Raw genomic sequence first — 17,703 nt, forward strand, 5'->3', positions numbered from 1 at the left:
CCTGTTCTAGAGGTGTGATCCTACCTTTCTGGTCTGCATCTTCTCCGTCCTCCTGCGGAAGGCCACATAGGGGTCTGAGGTGCTGGATCCGTCCCTCTTTTCCTGCTTCACAGTGGGGTGCAGCGTGCTGTGCTTGCTGTTTTTCCTCTTCCTGGTCCAGTAGTCAAACACCTCCTTGATCAGCTCGTCATCCTCCTTCAGCAGCAGCTTGGCCTCCTGCAGGCTCACCGCCTGACGGGGGAAGAGGGGAGGGAGGAGCAGGGGGTCACATTTTGGAGGAGGCAGGGTCACTGTCCTGACTTGTCCCCAGGATTCCCAGGACTATAGACGCTACCATGAGTAACTCCAGTAAGAGTATCTCCTGTTTCTGTAGCGCGAGACAACTTTATGTTCAAGACAGTACACACTCTGGACAGGATGCTAGTCTGATGCTATGATTCCCCATTGTAGGCTACTCTCTCTTCTCCCATCTAAGCCAAGTACATGTGATTGGGGATATGAGGGTGGGGGGAAGCCCAGATAAGGGCAAATAGGGCCATCGTTAAAAGTAGTGCACTATATAGGAAATCGGGTGCCATTTGGGACGCAGCATCCAAGGCTTACCTGCTGCCCACTGCCTTTCTCAAGTCGGTCGATCATCTCCTCAAACTGCAGGAAGGTGATCTCCATCTTCTTCTTCAGCTTGTTCACAAAGGCCTCGTCCTCTGTGTCCAGGTCATAGTCCGGCTGCTCCGTGTCCAGGCTGAAAGCTACAGCGTGGGAGAGATGGAGAGAGGGTTTAGACATGAGGATGTCAGTGTCCAGGCTTAAAGCTACAGAGAAGGGAGAAAGGGGGATTTTAGACCACTGAAAGCTGGAGAGAACTTTAGACACGAGGATGGGAATGGAGTGGACTTTCAGAGATCCTGGGAGCCATTTTAACTCCCCATCGTGACGTCAAACCCGCGAGAGGTTAATGCTGCTCAGCGTAAATGTATACTCTGGTTCGGTTTGCAATAATTAAAAAAACACCTGAAAAAGTGGCTCATGCTGGCAAAAGCTACGCGTCCATGACGCCGCAGTGTTAACTCCCCTGTTAACCCTGAGCACACATGCTAATGTAGTAGCATTATTACAATGCAATTCCGTTTCAAGAGTTCAGATGAAAAGCTGGCTGCACATCTCTCACATTATGGGATATGAGAGGCCTTTTAGCCCTAGATCTTCTGTCTGAAATAATGCTGATCTCATGTTCTGAGCTACTAGCGCTTCGATGTCGATGGTACATAAAGATGTTGGAATTCAGATATGACGTCATGGTTTTACCACTACCCATGGAGTTTTTAAAACTACGGCGCGTGACATGGTCCATTGCGCCAATAAATCAGCACTATCTACTTTAGGTTTTTCAAATTGCATGCGTCTTGGAGCTTAAATTGGGATCATATATTCTGTGCTAACGTGCCGATACCAAAAAAAAAAAAAAAAAGAGTAACAGAGCAATGTCTAACAGAGAATTTCGGTAAACAAGGCATTTGTGGTAAGTGCATGGAGGCCGCCATCTTTATGCACCTCCGCTATGCTAACCAAAGCTACAGCTGTACTGAATGGGGTAAAGTGATTACTTTACATTTGGTCGTTAAGGAAATCTGAGCAGAATCGAGCCAGAGAAACATAAAAATTCATGGCAGTCATTTATCTAGGCAACTGCATTTACAATTTTGCCAATGGCACTTTCAAAGCCCAAGACGGACAAGAAAGTCGAATCCTAAAAACACGCCTTCACTTAAATGAATTAGAATGCCATTAGAAATTAGATTTGAGCTCTGACGACTTCTACTGCTAGACTTGCAGCAAAAACATCAAACAAGGCGACATGAACTTAAATTAATGCCGTTGCCTATCACAGAAAATATGTCTGTAATCTGACAATAATTGGACAAATGACAGCATGGACTTCCACTTTAAACCAATGACAAAAAGTCATGACCAGGAACTTACATTTAGCCTAGCTCTTATCTTAAGCAATCAAAACAAAGAATATGATTCATGGACGATATGACAAGGTCTACTAAATTACTACTAAGGCCAGATCCCCCTACCCTTGAGAATTATGCCATACAAACTCAAATGTCACAAAATAACCAAAATGTCTTGCCATTATCTAAGAACCTACACCCACAAATGCAGATGTTGATCAACAACTCCAAACGGACACCTTGAACCAAAGCACTTGTGGAGATCTATGAGGATCTGACAGCTGCAATCAATATGGAAACAGCTCCACCGTGTCCTCTGATAGGCTGGGTGGAAGTTTCATCATATTGCTTATACCAATCAGATGCTTTCAGTGACACAGTGCGTTGGGGTGGATTTGGGATTGAGCAGTAGTATAGGGTCCTACAGGTTCAGCCAGGGCAGCCAGTAGGGCTGGGAATTGCAAGGGACCCCATGATACGATATTGTTACGATACTCAGGTGCCGACACATTTTTACATGTTTTAGTCATTTAGCAGACGCTCTTATCCAGAGCGACTTACAGGAGCAATTAGGGTTAAGTGCCTTGCTTAAGGGCACAGACAGATTTTTCACCTAGTCGTCTCGGGGATTAGAACCAGCGACCTATCGGTTACTGGCACAACGCTCTTACCCACTAAGCTACCTGCCGCCCCACGATATGTATTGTGATTCAATACTGCAATTTTATTGCGATCCGATGTTCCAAACATATCTGCTACGGAGGGACAAGAGAGCCATGAGAAAACAAGTTTTGATCAGTCATGGAAATAAAAGTGCTGAAAACATGTTGGCTCACTATTTATAAAGAAGATGGAGAACAAGCTATAGCACCCAAACTCAATAGGCAGACCACGGGCGGATCCGAACACAGAAACTTCGGAAAGTATTCAGACCCTTTGACTTTTCACATTTTGTTAGGTTACAGCCTTATTCTATAATTTATTAAATTATTAGTTTTTTTTTCATCAATCTACACATAACACCCCAGTTGACACTGCATGTCAGAGCAAAAACCAAGCCATGAGGTCGAAAGAATTGTCGGTAGAGCTCCGAGACAGGATTGTGTTGAGGCACAGATCTGGGGAAGGGTACCAAAACATTTCTGCAGCATTGAAGGTCCCCAAGAACACAGTGGTCTCCATCATTCTTAAATGGAAGAAGTTTAGAACCACCAAGACTCTTCCTAGAGCTGGCCGCCAGGCCAAACTGAGCAATCGGGGAGAAGGGCCTTGGTCAGGGAGGTGACCAAGAACCAGATGGTTACTCTGACAGAGCTCCTCTGTGGAGATGGGAGAACCTTCCAGAAGGACAACCATCTCTGCAGCACTCCACCAATCAGGCCTTTATGGTAGAGTTGCCAGACGGAAGCCACTCCTCAGTAAAAGGCACATGACAGCCCACTTGGAGTTGCCAAAAGGCACCTAAAGGACTCAGACCATGAGAAACAAGATTCTCTGCTCTGATGAAACCAAAATTGAACTCTTTGGCCTGAATGCCAAGCGTCACGTCTGGAAGAAACCTGGCACCATCCCTACGGTGAAGCATGGTGGTGGCAGCATCATGCTGTGGAGATGTTTTTCAGAGGCAGAGACTGGGAGACTAGTCAGGATTGTGGGAAAGATGAACGGAGCAAAGTAGAGAGAGATCCTTGATGAAAACCTGCTCCAGAGAGCTCAGGACCTCAGACTGGGGTGAAGGTTCACCTTCCACAGGACAACGACCCTAAGCACACAGTCAAGAAAATGCAGGAGTGGCTTCAGGACAAGTCTCTGAATGTCCTTCAGTGCCCCAGCCAGAGCCCGGAATTGAACCCAATCGAACATCTCTGGAGAGACCTGAAAATAGCTGTGCAGCGACGCTCCCCTTCCAACCTGACAGGGCTTGAGAGGATCTGCAGAGAAGAATGAGAGAAACTCTCCAAATACAGCTGTGCCAAGCTTGTAGCGTCATACCCAAGAAGACTGTAATCGCTGCCAAAGATGCTTCAACAAAGTACTGAGTAAAGGGTCTGAATACTTATGTAAATGTGATATTTCAGTTTTTTATTTTTAATACATTTGCTAACATTTCTAAATCTGTTTTTGCTGTCATTATGGGGTAGTGTGTAGATTGAGGGGGAAAAAACGATTTAATCAATTTTAGAATAAGGCTGTAACGTAACAAAATGTGGAAAAGTTCAAGGGGTCTGAATACTTTCCGAATGCACTGTATAAATATATATTTATTTGTATTAGATCGGGATTCGACTCCTGGTATCATATGAACACACAAAATATGAAAAATTTTTAGGATTGCAGGAAATTAGCTTTAAAACTGCTATTTTTCCTCTCTGCCAACAAGATGGGTGTGAACAGTTTGAACAGTTCGGGATCGCATGGGCTGCGAGGTGGGGGTTTGTTACGATGCAGATTGATGACAATATCCATCCGGACCTAATATAGCTAATGCTATTTTTGTACAAATCTATACTTGGGAGTCAAAGTATCGATATAATATCGTCAAAACTAATATTGCAATATGTAACTACTAACTATCGATCCCCCCATCACTAGGAGCCAGGTCCACTCTACTCACGCTGTATGTGAATAAGCTGCTTTGGCATCTTGAACTCCCCGGGGTAGAGAGACTCGTAGTAGGCGATGTTGCCGTCTGCCTCTGGGACGGGGATGACCATGTTGTGTTTCTCTCCATACACTGACTGGGCTGACATGGCCCTCTGGAGATGGTGTTCCTAGAGAGACAGAAAGAGTTTAATAATATATGCCATTTAGCAGACACCTTTATGCAAAGTGACTTATAATCATGAATGCATACATTTTGGTATGGGTGGCCCCAGCGGGAAACAAACCCTCTGAGCCACACAGGACCAGAGAGAAGTACAGAGATGAGGGCAAATGATTGAACAACATACCTCTGATCAACAGGAACTATATGTATTAAAAGAAAGTCTGAGCACTTGGATAGCTAAATTGACAGGGTCAGCTGGAAGTTTGAGGTAACTGATGCATAGAGAGAGGACCACATAAGTCAGAGTGAACCTCAATCACAGTCACACCGACTGCTGCCATCTGATCCATGAGGCCAGGAACAAATCAAGCATGAAATCAGTACTGACAGAAACAGCATCCTTTTCAAGGAGATTTCAGGTGACAAAACTATTCATTGTTTGAAAGTACTAGAAAAACAAAGAACTGGAAAATAAAAAGTACACAGCAGGACTTGGAAAGTAAGGAGTAAAAGTCCTGGAATGGTCATCAAAGTCACACACTGATTTAATAGGCTTTTCCCCAGGTGCAGAACCCACGTACACTCCTCCACTTATATCCAAGGCAATTTGTAGGCTTACTCTCATACCTGTTCCAAAGTCTGGGGACTAGTTTGGACCAGGCACCTGGCAGATACACTTTACAACAACCAAATAAATGACAGTCATTTCAAATAACTACAAAACACCAGTGGGAAAAAAAGCAGCGAATCACGTTTGAACAGTGTCCTCTGGCTCTGAACAGGGCCTGGGGCGGTGGGGGTGCTCGTCTGAGCGGGCCGGCCAACAGTACTAAAATGAAAGGGCCTCTGGCTCTCAGACAGACATGGGCACCATGCCCTTGGCAGCCTGTCAACACAGCACAAGCACAGCGTAGTCCCAGACCTGTACATCATCTCTCCGGAGTGTATGTGTGTGTTTATGGTTTCACTGCTCTGGGGGCCCTAGGCAATCTAGAGTTGTTTCTTCTGCGTTCTCACCATCTGTGTCCCAAATGGCACCCCATTCCCTATTTAGTGCAATACTTTTGACCAGGTCAGGTAAAGGGTACTACACTACATAGGGAATACTTTGGTCCTGATTAAAAGTGCACTATAAAGTGAATAGGGAGCCATCTGGAACACGTCATCCACTATCAACTGGAGTTCTGAAAAGTGTTTCCCCGTCAGCAGCTATGGCTGTGACGATACCAGTATTGCAATGTTTTCTCCATGGAAAAAATGTAAACACAATGCAGACCAAACTCTTTAGTCCTTTAAAAACCTGCTGTATGTAAAGTAATGTGACTCTGGAAGAGTTTCTAACATTAGGGTCGTTTTCCTAAAGAAGTTGAATCCGCTTCATGTTTTGTTTCCTTGCCACGATACTAACAAGTTTCGCAATACTGGTATCGTCCCGGCTCTATCAGCAGCAGTCAAATCTCCATTCATAGGCACAATGATTAATTTCTGGAACACTCCGTTAACGTTTTTGAAAGAAAAAAATTTTTCAAAAACGAATTGCCGTTTGCACACAAAATATTTCCCAATGACCATGGGAAATAACCACTAGAGGACGACCGATATCGGTTTACCGATATTAGCCTTTTAACAACATAGCGGTATCGCCCACTAAGTCCACCGATAACCAATATTGAATAAATAGGATGAAAAAAGGAATCTCACGCTTATCTGAACACTTACGGCCATTACCATGATGTCATTATTGTCACAACGTAAGAAATCAACATTTTAATCATGTTCATTGGACAAATGGTATTTTGGATGGCCAGTGTGGAAAAAGATGTGCTTTAATTTCCCAGCTGGAAAACAGTATATATCGGCAGATATATTGGTAAGCTGCCCCCCATAAAATCTGTTATCGGACCACCCAAAACATTATAGGTCGGGGTCTAATAACCACTGACTGGATATTAATACCGGCCCATTTAGTGTGAATACTAGTGAACATGGACAGGGTCACAACACACAGATAGGCTAACCAATGCCTGAAGTCCCCACTGCACTACAGGGATCTTTGGCTACTTCAATTCTCCACCCATCTACCAAAGTGTGCACTTGCACACGCTCCGTCATGGATATAACAGTGGTGGAAACTCCCTCCAGCCAATGCTTACCTACATTAATCCAATGCGTTTAAATCCATGACGAAGAGTATGTTGCACACTTTGGGAGAAGTGTGGAGAATCGGGACACAGCCTTACTCTCTTGCCAATGGCTGAAAATGGTGCGCTTGCCTGCAAGTTTGTTCTGCATTATAATAGGTCTACGTGCTTTGCAGTGGAGTCAAGAGATGGTTAACCTACTCCCAGGCTTGCTGAGAACATTACTGTTGACAACCAATTCACATTTTTATTTTCACACTCTGGACTGCTACAAAGGCGAGCTCCTATATAGGCTATTCTGCTTCTAGACACACTGTTCAGTAACTTCAGTTCCCATTGCATTTATTCAAAGCCTTTGCGGTGACCGAAATGGCCATAGGGCTCTGGTCAAAAGTAGAGCACTATATAGGGTGGCATTTCAGTCACCACCAAGGCTTTGACCCTTCCAGACTGTGTACTTTCATAATAACTAGGGCCATGACGATACCAGTATCGCAATATCTTTTTCATGGCAAAATTGAAAACCCGAAGCAGACCAGACTCTTTGGTCCTTTAAAAACCTGCTGTATGTAAAATATTCTGTGTTAAAGCTTAAATAAATAACTCTGGATGACATGTTTGTTTCCAATAATAGGACCTAAAGAAGTTAGATTCGCTTTTTGTTTTGTTTCCTTGCCACGATACTAACGAGTATCGCGATACTAGTATCGTCCCGGCCCTGATAATGACCTAGCAGGAGGTTTCGGTACATTTTCACTGAATCAAAGCCCCAGAGAGCATGAGCAAGCTAAAACACAAACCACTGGCTGATTATTCTCCTCTATAAAATGTTTTATATAGGCCTAGAACTGCAGCCTCAGAAAAATACACAGGCTGCCAAACGTAATCAAACACCATTTTTATAGGCTACTTCCCTAGCGATGGAAATGGGCTAGTGGATAATAGACTAGTTGAATTGCGGCTACTACCACAACAAAAATAGCCAGCCTGGCCTGGCCCATCCACCATCTGTCTCTTCCTCCTCCAGACTGCAACAGTCTAGAAATAGCCCTTTAAATGAGCGTATCGATCACTGTCAAGGTCTGTCCACTCTGGCGGTCCACTACTGCTGCTCCTGGCCTGCCTGCCTACCAGGCAGCTACTGTCCCAGACCCTGTAAATGCCACTTAACATTAGCGGTACACGTATTCGAACCGTTCAGTACGGGGACCTTGTTTCAGTCTGCACTGTGAACACGAATTAATACATAAAAATGGTTATATAAGGAATAAAAATACACTAGGACTATAGGCTATGCTTTCACTGCATTGTATGCTTTTTCAGTAAATGAGCTTATAAAAAAACATTTTTAGCTCAAATTCAAATCAATCGCCGCATTTCAAACTGTCCTTTTGTGAGGCGCAGTACGATGGCGAGTGGTGGGGTCGATAAACCAGGAGGATTCTCCATCATAGTTTAAATCTCCAGTTTGGGAACATTTTGGCTTCCCAGTAGGTTACAACGGCGATGGACAGAGAGAGTATTTTGCCACTGCTCAACGAGAATAGCATATGCAGCTGCAAACGCCTCAAACATTGACACATTTAAGCCGACATCCCCTCCAGTATTCCTACCATCGGCGCAAGGCTGAAACGCATAAAAACAAGAACGTCGTCTCCCCCCTTCGTCCCCTTCTGGCAGCTGAATCGGACTGGGCCAAAGACATTACAAGGACGATAGGTATGATTATAGCCACGGATATGCGCCCATTCTCTGTGGTTGAGAAAAATAGGGAGTTTCAGCACCTCGTGAAAGTACTCAAACTACAATACGAACATCGCAATACATTCCGAACTGTGGGTTTGGTGAATCGTTACACACTTAACATGGACAGCCACAGGGGACAGTGACTGACGGGGCCACGGAATAGCAGCACATGTCTAGAGAGAAGAACTCATTCTATGTAACTTTACCACTGTGAGACTGGATGTCTCCCAAATGGAGCCCTATTTAGTGCACTACATTTGACCAGAGCTCTATGAGCCCTGGTCAAAAGTAGTACACTATATAGGGAATAGGGTGTAATTTGGGATGCACCCTAGTTATGCAGCCTAGCTTTGCTCCTGTTACTAAATTGTTTCCTGGAAACCATCTGGGGTCGTATATCATAAGCGTCTCAGAGTAGGAGTGCTGATCTAGGATCAGGTCCCTTTCTGTCATTGTGATCTACAATGCAAAACTGAGCCTAAAATTGGCAATTCTACTCTGAGACTCTTGATACATACAGCCCCTGGGCTAACCTCACTCAGGCTCAACACCTGTCTGAGGGGCGAGAGATATGGCCTAAAAATCTTGATCTTTTCACATTCATGGCCGACTCACAATTTCAATCTAAAACTGTTTAAATGTTCTCTCTAAATAAGCTGTGTTGTACAATTAAAGGTTGGATACAATGAATTTCAAAATCAGTCAGCAATAATCTAATGAATTCAGGGCTTGTGAAATTATACCTAGGCAAAATAAAAGCCTTCCACACCAATTAGACACTAATCATTTAATTATTTTATAAAAATAGTTTAACCTGCTTTATTGCAATAATCACTGATCTGGCTTTCAAGTCTATGAAAATGCCCTTTGTTACACATTTTTACCAGAACCATGCATAATGCAAATTCACTTCTTGTAGCAGGCATTATAGAAAATGAACACAGGTCTCAAAACGATCCCTCAAGCACAAACCCACATGCTAGTGAGTAGCCAGCTAATCTATATACAAATCCTTAAATTTAAAGTTTAGCCAACTTGGGTCTATTTGCATGCTAACAAGGCAGAACTTTTTAGTTGTTATGAACAAACCCTTCTGTCCTTCTCAAAATGTTTAACAGCATGTTAACCTGTACACTTTGTTCAGATGTTGAAATGGCCTGCTTTATTTCTCGGAATGAGATCGAGTTGCCAATTCCTTAAATAAATTGTGTTTTATGCTTATTGCACATTTGTAAAACAGACTAGACAGCTAGTATAACAGTCTTTAGCTAATATGCTGCTAGCGGTACATGGTGCGACTAACCGAGTGTTCATTTTTCAGAATCAACGTTAATTGATACTTCCATTTTAGTAGTGTCTGCTCTGCGTGCAATTTGAGCAGTTCAGACATAAAAAGGGTATCGTTAGAAAAGTAAACTGATCTATTACAGTAAAATGTCTCGTGTTTCGGTGTCCATATGACTCATTCTGTTGGACCAAACCTCAAATGCAAATAGCGAGTTGAAACCACTTGTCAGAGGAAGTGATCTCTCATCTTTGTTGTGTGAGTGGCAGGGGGAGGGGCTTGGTGTGTGGAAACTGTGGAAGAAGTGAAGCAAGAGGTTTACTCTCACCAAAACTTGTCCAAAATAAGCCCAAAGCGTTTCTATGGGCTTATTTTGGACCTAAGCTTGTCACCTGCCTTCCCGCCTTTGGGACGACTCCCCCCATTGTTAAGGGCGGCGACATGAGCATCTCATCACTATATACAGATCTCTGGTGATCTCTTGGATACATTGTAAACGCAGGTACAACGAGGGGGGGAAACAGCCAGCTAGCATTGATTTGTTTTTGCAGAGGCATTTTTTGGGAGCATCTGATGACCTAATGTGGTGAGTGATGAACATGAAGGGATAAGAACGTTGCCACTGAGCATGGCACCAGAACATAAAGAACAAACGACTGGGTCGCGTCGGTAAATATCGAACTAACCAAAAGATGAGAAAGTATGAATTTGCTTAACGGATGCTGCGTCATCCATTATTTCTAAAAGTTCATGTACATTTTCAAACATTTGCCAAAATGCAATTCGCGGCAAAACACCATTCTAAACAGCTCACCTGATAGCAGTTCCATATGTGACAGAGATTCAAATCTCTGTTAGAAACTTAAAGAGGGGGAATCTAAAGACGCAATAACTACAGTGCCTTCAGAAAGTATTCAACCCCTTGACCTTTTCCACATTGTTGTGTTAGACTAAATTTAAAATGGACTAAAATGAGATTTTCACTGGCCTACACACAATACCCCATAATGTCAAAGTGGAATTATATTTTAGGAAATTTTTACAAATTGATACTAAAATGAACATCTTAAATGTCTTGAATCAATAAGTATTCAACCCCTTTGTTATGACAAGCCTAAATAAGTTCAGGAGTAAAAATGTGCTTAACAAGTAAGTTGCATAGACTCACAGTGCAATAATAGTGGTTAACATGATTTTTGAATGACTACCTCATCTTTGCACCCCACACATACAATTACCCGTATGGTCCCGGAGTCCAGCAGTGAATTTCAAACAGATTCAACCACAAAGACCAGGGAGGTTTTATCAATACAACCAGTAACTACAAAGATACTGGCATCCTTTCTAACCACTCTGGGATTTCACAATGAGGACAATGGTGACTTTAGAACAGTTAAAGAGTTTAATGGCTGAGATAAAAGAAAATTGAGGATGGATCAACATTGTAGTTACTCCACTATACTAACCTAATTGACAGAATGAAAAGGAAGCCTGTACAGAATACAAATATTCAAAAACAAGCATCCTGTTTGCAACAAGGCACTTAAGAAATACTGCAAAAGAAATGGCAAAGCATTTCAATACAAAGTGTTAATGTTTGGGGCAAATCCAATACCACACATTACTGAGTAACACTCCATATTTTCAAGCATAGTTGTGGCTGCATCATGTTATGAGTATGCTTATATTTAAGGAATGGGGAGTTTTTCCAGGATACATTTTTTTTTACTGAATGGAGCCAAGCACAGGCAAAATCCTAGAGGAAAACCTGGTTCAGTGTGCTTTACACCAGACACTGGGATATTAATTCACCAGGACAATAACCTAAAACACAAGGCCAAATCTACACGAGTTGCTTACCAAGAAGACGGTGAATGTTCCTGAGTGGCAGTTACAGTTTTGACTTAAAGCTACTTGAAAATATATGGCAAGTAGGGTTGGGATATACGGTATTACCACCTAAGTACATAAGGGGGAGCCAAAAAATGTTTAAAAAAGCCCACTGGGCGTCTATTACCAGAATGACAACAAAATTAGCACAAGTAATAGCGAACTTCCATGGGGGCTGCTAGCTAAACATGCTAATGAGCGCAAACAAAAATAAAGAAATTGCAAAGACAGGCAATCCAGCTCATAAAGTTATACATTTAATAGACAGGAGCTACCGAATGTCATTTTTGTTGAGTTTGGACATTTACAAGCGAATGTGAACGAGAGACATTGTGCAGATTAAGTGTTTTGACGCATGCTTGTCTGAAGGAAGAACAGTACTGGCGGCTCTGGGGCAGCATGTGTAGGCAGAGAGGGGGGGGTTCTTGGATAACATATGGAATTGCTTTAAGATGGTCATACACCAAGGATAATTTAGATATTTGATTTTGTATTTTATGACCCCTTAAGGTATCAAATGAATATTTAAAAAAATATATTGGATGAGACATTGAATTTGCCATTACTGCTATCAGCCAATAGAAATTCATTGAATAACAGATTCACTACATGGAACAACAGTCACAAAAAAAAAGCTAAAGGAAGTTTGTTCTGAAGTGTCTGAGAGATAAGAAAGATCAGGAAACTATTTAGATTTTTTTCGTCATGTATTTATCCCCTTATTTTAGGTACTAAACCATCTCCATATATACTTCCATATTTTTTTTCAACTTGTACCGAGGACCTTTAGAGGAGTCTTGAGGCTTGTGGGCGTCCAATAGCAAAACGCCATCGTGTTCGTGAGAGTCTCATCTTTCAATAGAGTGGTCATACTACTTTGTAGGCCAAACCATTCGGACGCTACAGATGTTTTTGTGAGAAGACCGATTTCCGGGATGTCTAATGGTCTGACAAACACCCCTCTAGCTCTGCCACCTTTCAACGCAGATGCGGAAGGGCGATATCGGCAGATGTGGTAGATTGAGACGCAGCCCATGCAAAGAAACATTAGCTTAAAAACAGATTTTGATGGGGATTTTTATTATTATGTTAATTAGATTTCCGCAGGGCCACAGAAATTGTAGGCTACGGGTTCAAGGATAACAGTTCATAAGCAGTCATGCATGCATGGTGGTGAAACCATTTTACACCTGATATCGGTATCACTACGCAACACATTCCAGGTGAATGAGGTCACAGCAGTGAGAAACTGGTGGACTGCCAACATGTGTGTTCAAGGAAAACTGGCACTCAGACAAATCAACAGATCCCACCAATTCCCTCTGCACCCTGTCTGAGACAATGACCCGGTGACTGTGAGTTCACCCAACATAAACACTGGCTGTCTGGACTGACAAACAGTTCACACGTGCAGAAGCAGTTGTTTTACACCCACCAATCATAACTCAAGAGAATTCCACTATGGTAAACCAAAGACATCACAAAATAAAAAGGTAACCATGAATGGTCAAGGTCTGGCCAATTGCTGTGCATAAAAGTGTTATAAAAAGTTGAGAAGCCAGGTTGAAAAAGTCTAATGGGCAATCAACTAGAAGGCATACACATAGTATACAAGCTACAACATCCATTCCTCAAAATATCTTAGTGACATAAGGTGGATACCATGCTCATCTCGTTTCTCATGCCAGTCACTGAGAAGCGGGTCACTTGCCTGACAGCTCCTCTGACAGTATGCTCAGTATTCTGCATGAATAAACAAACCACTCATATCGTTGCATGCCTCTTTTACTGAACACGATTGTTGCATAGTATACCGAAACTGTATACATGAAAAACTGTTCAGTACTAGAATGTTACTTTCGGTACTTCTGTCAAATGTGCTGCCCTGATCAAGCCTGTATATATCAGTGCAGCCAACCCCTTATTATAGCATGCACTGTGCCTATTCCACTTACTCACTGGCTGCATCATGTTAGCTCCCCACTCATACTGCACATAAGTTAATACACTTGAATAATGTGACACGGCATGTAGAAATGTTTAAACTTAATTACTGTTCGCAAAGCAATGTCCATACAGGCTATAACACTTTACAATGCAAGAAGGTACCGATAGCTTCTAGATTTGTAGGCTAACTTTCCTTGCTTGCATTGTTTGTGATAATACAGTACATTCGGAAAGTATTCAGACCCCTTGACTTTTTCCACATTGTTACGTTAGACTTATTCTGAAATGGATGAAATAGTTCCCCCCCCCCTCATCATAAATCTATACACAATACCCCATGACAAAGCAAAACCAGGTTTTTAGAAATGTTTGCATATTTATTAAAAATAAACAGAAATACCTTATTTACATAAGTATTCAGACCCTTTGCTTTGAGACTTAGCTCAGGTGCATCCTGTTTCCATTATCATCCTTGAGATGTTTCTACAACTGGATTTGGAGTCAACCTGTGGTAAATTCAATTGATTGGACATGATTTGGAAAGGCACACACCTGTCTATATAAAAGCTCCCACAGTGGACAGTGCATGTCAGAGCAAAAACCAAGCAATGAGGTCGAAGGAATTGTCCGTAGAGCTCCAAGACAGGATTGTGTCGAGGAACAGATCTGGGGAAGGGTACCAAAACATTTCTGCAGCATTGAAGGTCCCCAAGAACACAGTGGCCTCCATCATTCTTAAAATGTTTGGAACCACCAAGGCTCTTCCTAGAGCTGGCCGCACGGCCAAAATGAGCAAGGGCCTTGGTCAGAGAGGTGACCAAGAACCCGATGGTCACTCTGACAGAGCTCCAGAGTTCCTCTGTGGAGATGGGAGAACCTTCCAGAAGGTCAACCATCTCTGCAGCACTCCACCAATCAGGACTTTATAGTGGAGTGGCCAGACGGAAACCACTTCTTAGTAAAAGGCATGACAGCCCGCTTGGAGTTTGCCAAAAGGCACCTAAAGGGCACTGTCCATGAGAAACAAGATTCTCTGCTCTGATGAAACCAAGATTGAACTATTTGGCCTGAATGCCAAGCGTCACGTCTGTAGGAAACCTGGCACCATCCCTACGGTGAAGCATGATGGTGGCAGCATCATGCTGTGGGGATGTTTTTCAGTGGCAGGGACTGGGAGACTAGTCAGCATTGAGAGAAAGATTAACGGAGCCAAGCACAGAGAAATCCTTGATGAAAACCTGCTCCAGAGAGCTCAGGACCTCAGACTGGGGCAAAGGTTCACCGTCCAACTGGACAACGACCCTAAGCACACAGCCAAGACAACGTAGGAGTGGCTTTGGGACAAGTCTCTGAATGTCCTTGAGTGTCCCAGCCAGAGCACGGACTTGAGCCCAATCGGACATCTCTGGAGAGACATGAAAATAGCTGTGCAGCGACGCTCCCCATCCAACCTGACAGAGCTTGAGAGGATTGGCAGAGAAGAATGGGAGAAACTCCCCAAATACTGATGTGCCAAGCTTGTAGCGTCATACCCAAGAAGTCGAGGCTGTAATCGCTGCCAAAGGTGCTTCAACAAAGTACTGAGTAAAGGGTCTGAATACTTATGTAAAATGTGATATTTCCTTTTTATTTTTAGGAAATTTCAGAAAATGTATTTAAAAAACAGTTTTTGCTTTATCATTATGGGGTAGTGTGTGTAGATATGAGGGGGAAAACTACTTATTCAATTTCAGAATAAGGCTGTAACGTAACAAAATGTGGAAAAAGTAGAGGTGTCTGAATACTTTCCTAATGCACTGTATGCAAACGCAAAATAAGCTGATTTCAAAGCTTATTGCCACCTAAATCTTTATTCATTAACTTATTTGGTCTATCTCCCTCACATTTCTCCCAAAGATGATCTATGGAGAGAAATAGTAATGGCGTCTTTTTGTAGGCACCAACTCCGCCATGGTTCGTTGGACAAGTGCATCGCAGTGCTAGCTGCCACTAGAGATCCTGGTTCGAGTCCAGGCTCTGTCGCAGCCGGCCGCGACTGGGAGACCCATGGGCGGCGCACAATTGGTCCAGCGTCGTCCAAGGTAGGGGAGGGTTTGGCCGGCAGGGATGTGGGTTCGTTTCCCTGAGGGAAATTGTGTTTTTGTGGGGTTTTTAGATAACCGCTGAAAATAAGGTATTTGATAAACATGAGCTTAGGAGATCTTATAGGTTTTTTTCTATGAGAATCTTCATCAGCTAACATCACTGTGAATTTGTTATTTAAAAAAAGCACAAAGTTGTCATAATTCATAAAGGTCATGTTAACTGACTGGTATTATCTCATAGAACCAAACGTATAAGATCTAAGCCTGTGTTAACTTTAGACCTTATTTTCTGTGTTTATTCCAAAACCCTATTCTTTCCCCATAGGGATGGCTGAACGAACCAGATCTAACTAATTTCCCGGTTTTAGGAGTACAAGCTGGTGAGCTCTATTGCCTCCGACAGGCCACTCCCCTCTTGCCTTGATGTCATTACTGGTTAAAAAGACAGCGCACATTTTTTTCTATGCAAATGTTGTTCAGTACAATAAAATAAGTCCAAAATATAAGGGAACTCGGTTTTCATGGGGCTACAGATGACATCAGCAAAAACAAGCTCAATTACTCAATGCATGCACACACGCCTATTGAATACGCATTCACCTATATTGTGGCTATGCCTAGGCTACATCTTGAGTTACCCAGTTTATCAATAGAGATTGATCATTCAAATAAATGATAACCGTTATGTAGTTAGATTGTGATTGCCAAAGTCAAACTGATTGCATGATTGATTCATTAATGCATACATGGATGTCTGAAAAATGTACGTAAAAAATTATAATGTAATGATATTGAACTCAAAAGATGCCCAACAATTGAACAGAGCTGTAGCAGAGTTTATGTCTGCATCAAGTGCCATTCTGTGACTGGTTAATATGCCATTTTGTTTTTACCATTGTATCATTTTGGTACATTCTATCTTGATGGTATCAAGTATTGTGATACTAAACCTGGTAACGAAGTCCAAATTCTGTTACCGTGACAACAGTACATTTCAGTTGACTGGAGTGGAGACTTAAAGAGTACCACAGTATGAGTCATAATATCCATAAAACCTAGCAGCCATTAGAACCATTTCCCTGTTGGACAGCTAGGTTTTATGGGTATCATGACACCTCCAATGTGGGCACTATTTGTTAAAGGGGCCTCTTTGCTGGGACTCCTACTGTGCACTGCGTGCCACTAGTTTACCACAACTGTGGTGGCTGCCTAACACACTGAACCTCTGGCTGACACCAAGCCTCAGAGAGCAATAAGATACATTGTGTAACAGAGGAGTGTCATGAAGATATGTCCTGGCCATAAATAAATTAACACATTCAAGTCGAAATATGCAATTAAATGAAAACAGGTCTGCAGGGAGAGGGGGAGCATCGCACCTTAATTATAACTTCACACGCAGAAGGCTAGCTGAGGAAGGCTCAACTATGTTCTCTTATATTGAGGTGGAGTTGAGTTTTGATAACTGGTCACGGGATTTGCTAGCAACAACATTGAGTTACCATCAGTCGATTCTTGCAAAAATATCAATTCTGAAAACACTTATCTGTACCTGTTTGTCCTGTACAACTGCGGTCCTTCCGCAGGGTGGTGAAATTCATACTTTTAATATACATTTTTTAGCGAGATTCAATTGTATCCATGCTATCTGGGATCCTTTGTACGTCCCCATTGAAATTGACATTTTAAATGGTTATGTAGGAGTTCAGGTTAGGTAAGGGTTAAGCTATGGACGTCCCAGAGATCCCGAATTGCACTGGCCGATTCAATTGAGTTGAGCACCACAAATTAAGAAAAAGTCAGTGGTTGAATTCGACATTAGTTTTTATTAAAAGTATGAATTTGAAGCACACGCGAAATGACTGCAGTTGTACAGGACAAACAT

The 17,703-nt window shown here is 42.5% G+C and overlaps 1 protein-coding gene across 3 annotated transcripts in view; it reads right to left on the reverse strand.

The window, feature by feature from the left end:
* Positions 1 to 17,703, reverse strand: part of LOC121535157 (enhancer of polycomb homolog 1-like) — a 39,966-nt gene that overhangs the window by 13,099 nt on the left and 9,164 nt on the right. For all 3 annotated transcript variants that reach the window (XM_045206279.1, XM_045206278.1, XM_041841935.2), the window contains 3 exons: positions 4,573 to 4,729; positions 604 to 749; positions 25 to 231 (listed from right to left, as the gene is read on the reverse strand). In XM_045206279.1, coding sequence (XP_045062214.1) covers positions 25 to 231; positions 604 to 749; positions 4,573 to 4,708 — 489 coding nt within the window. In that variant the 5' untranslated portion in view covers positions 4,709 to 4,729. The remainder of the gene's footprint in view (positions 1 to 24; positions 232 to 603; positions 750 to 4,572; positions 4,730 to 17,703) is intronic.

The sequence above is a fragment of the Coregonus clupeaformis genome, chromosome 21, assembly GCF_020615455.1.
Source record: "Coregonus clupeaformis isolate EN_2021a chromosome 21, ASM2061545v1, whole genome shotgun sequence".
Taxonomy (NCBI): domain Eukaryota; kingdom Metazoa; phylum Chordata; class Actinopteri; order Salmoniformes; family Salmonidae; genus Coregonus; species Coregonus clupeaformis.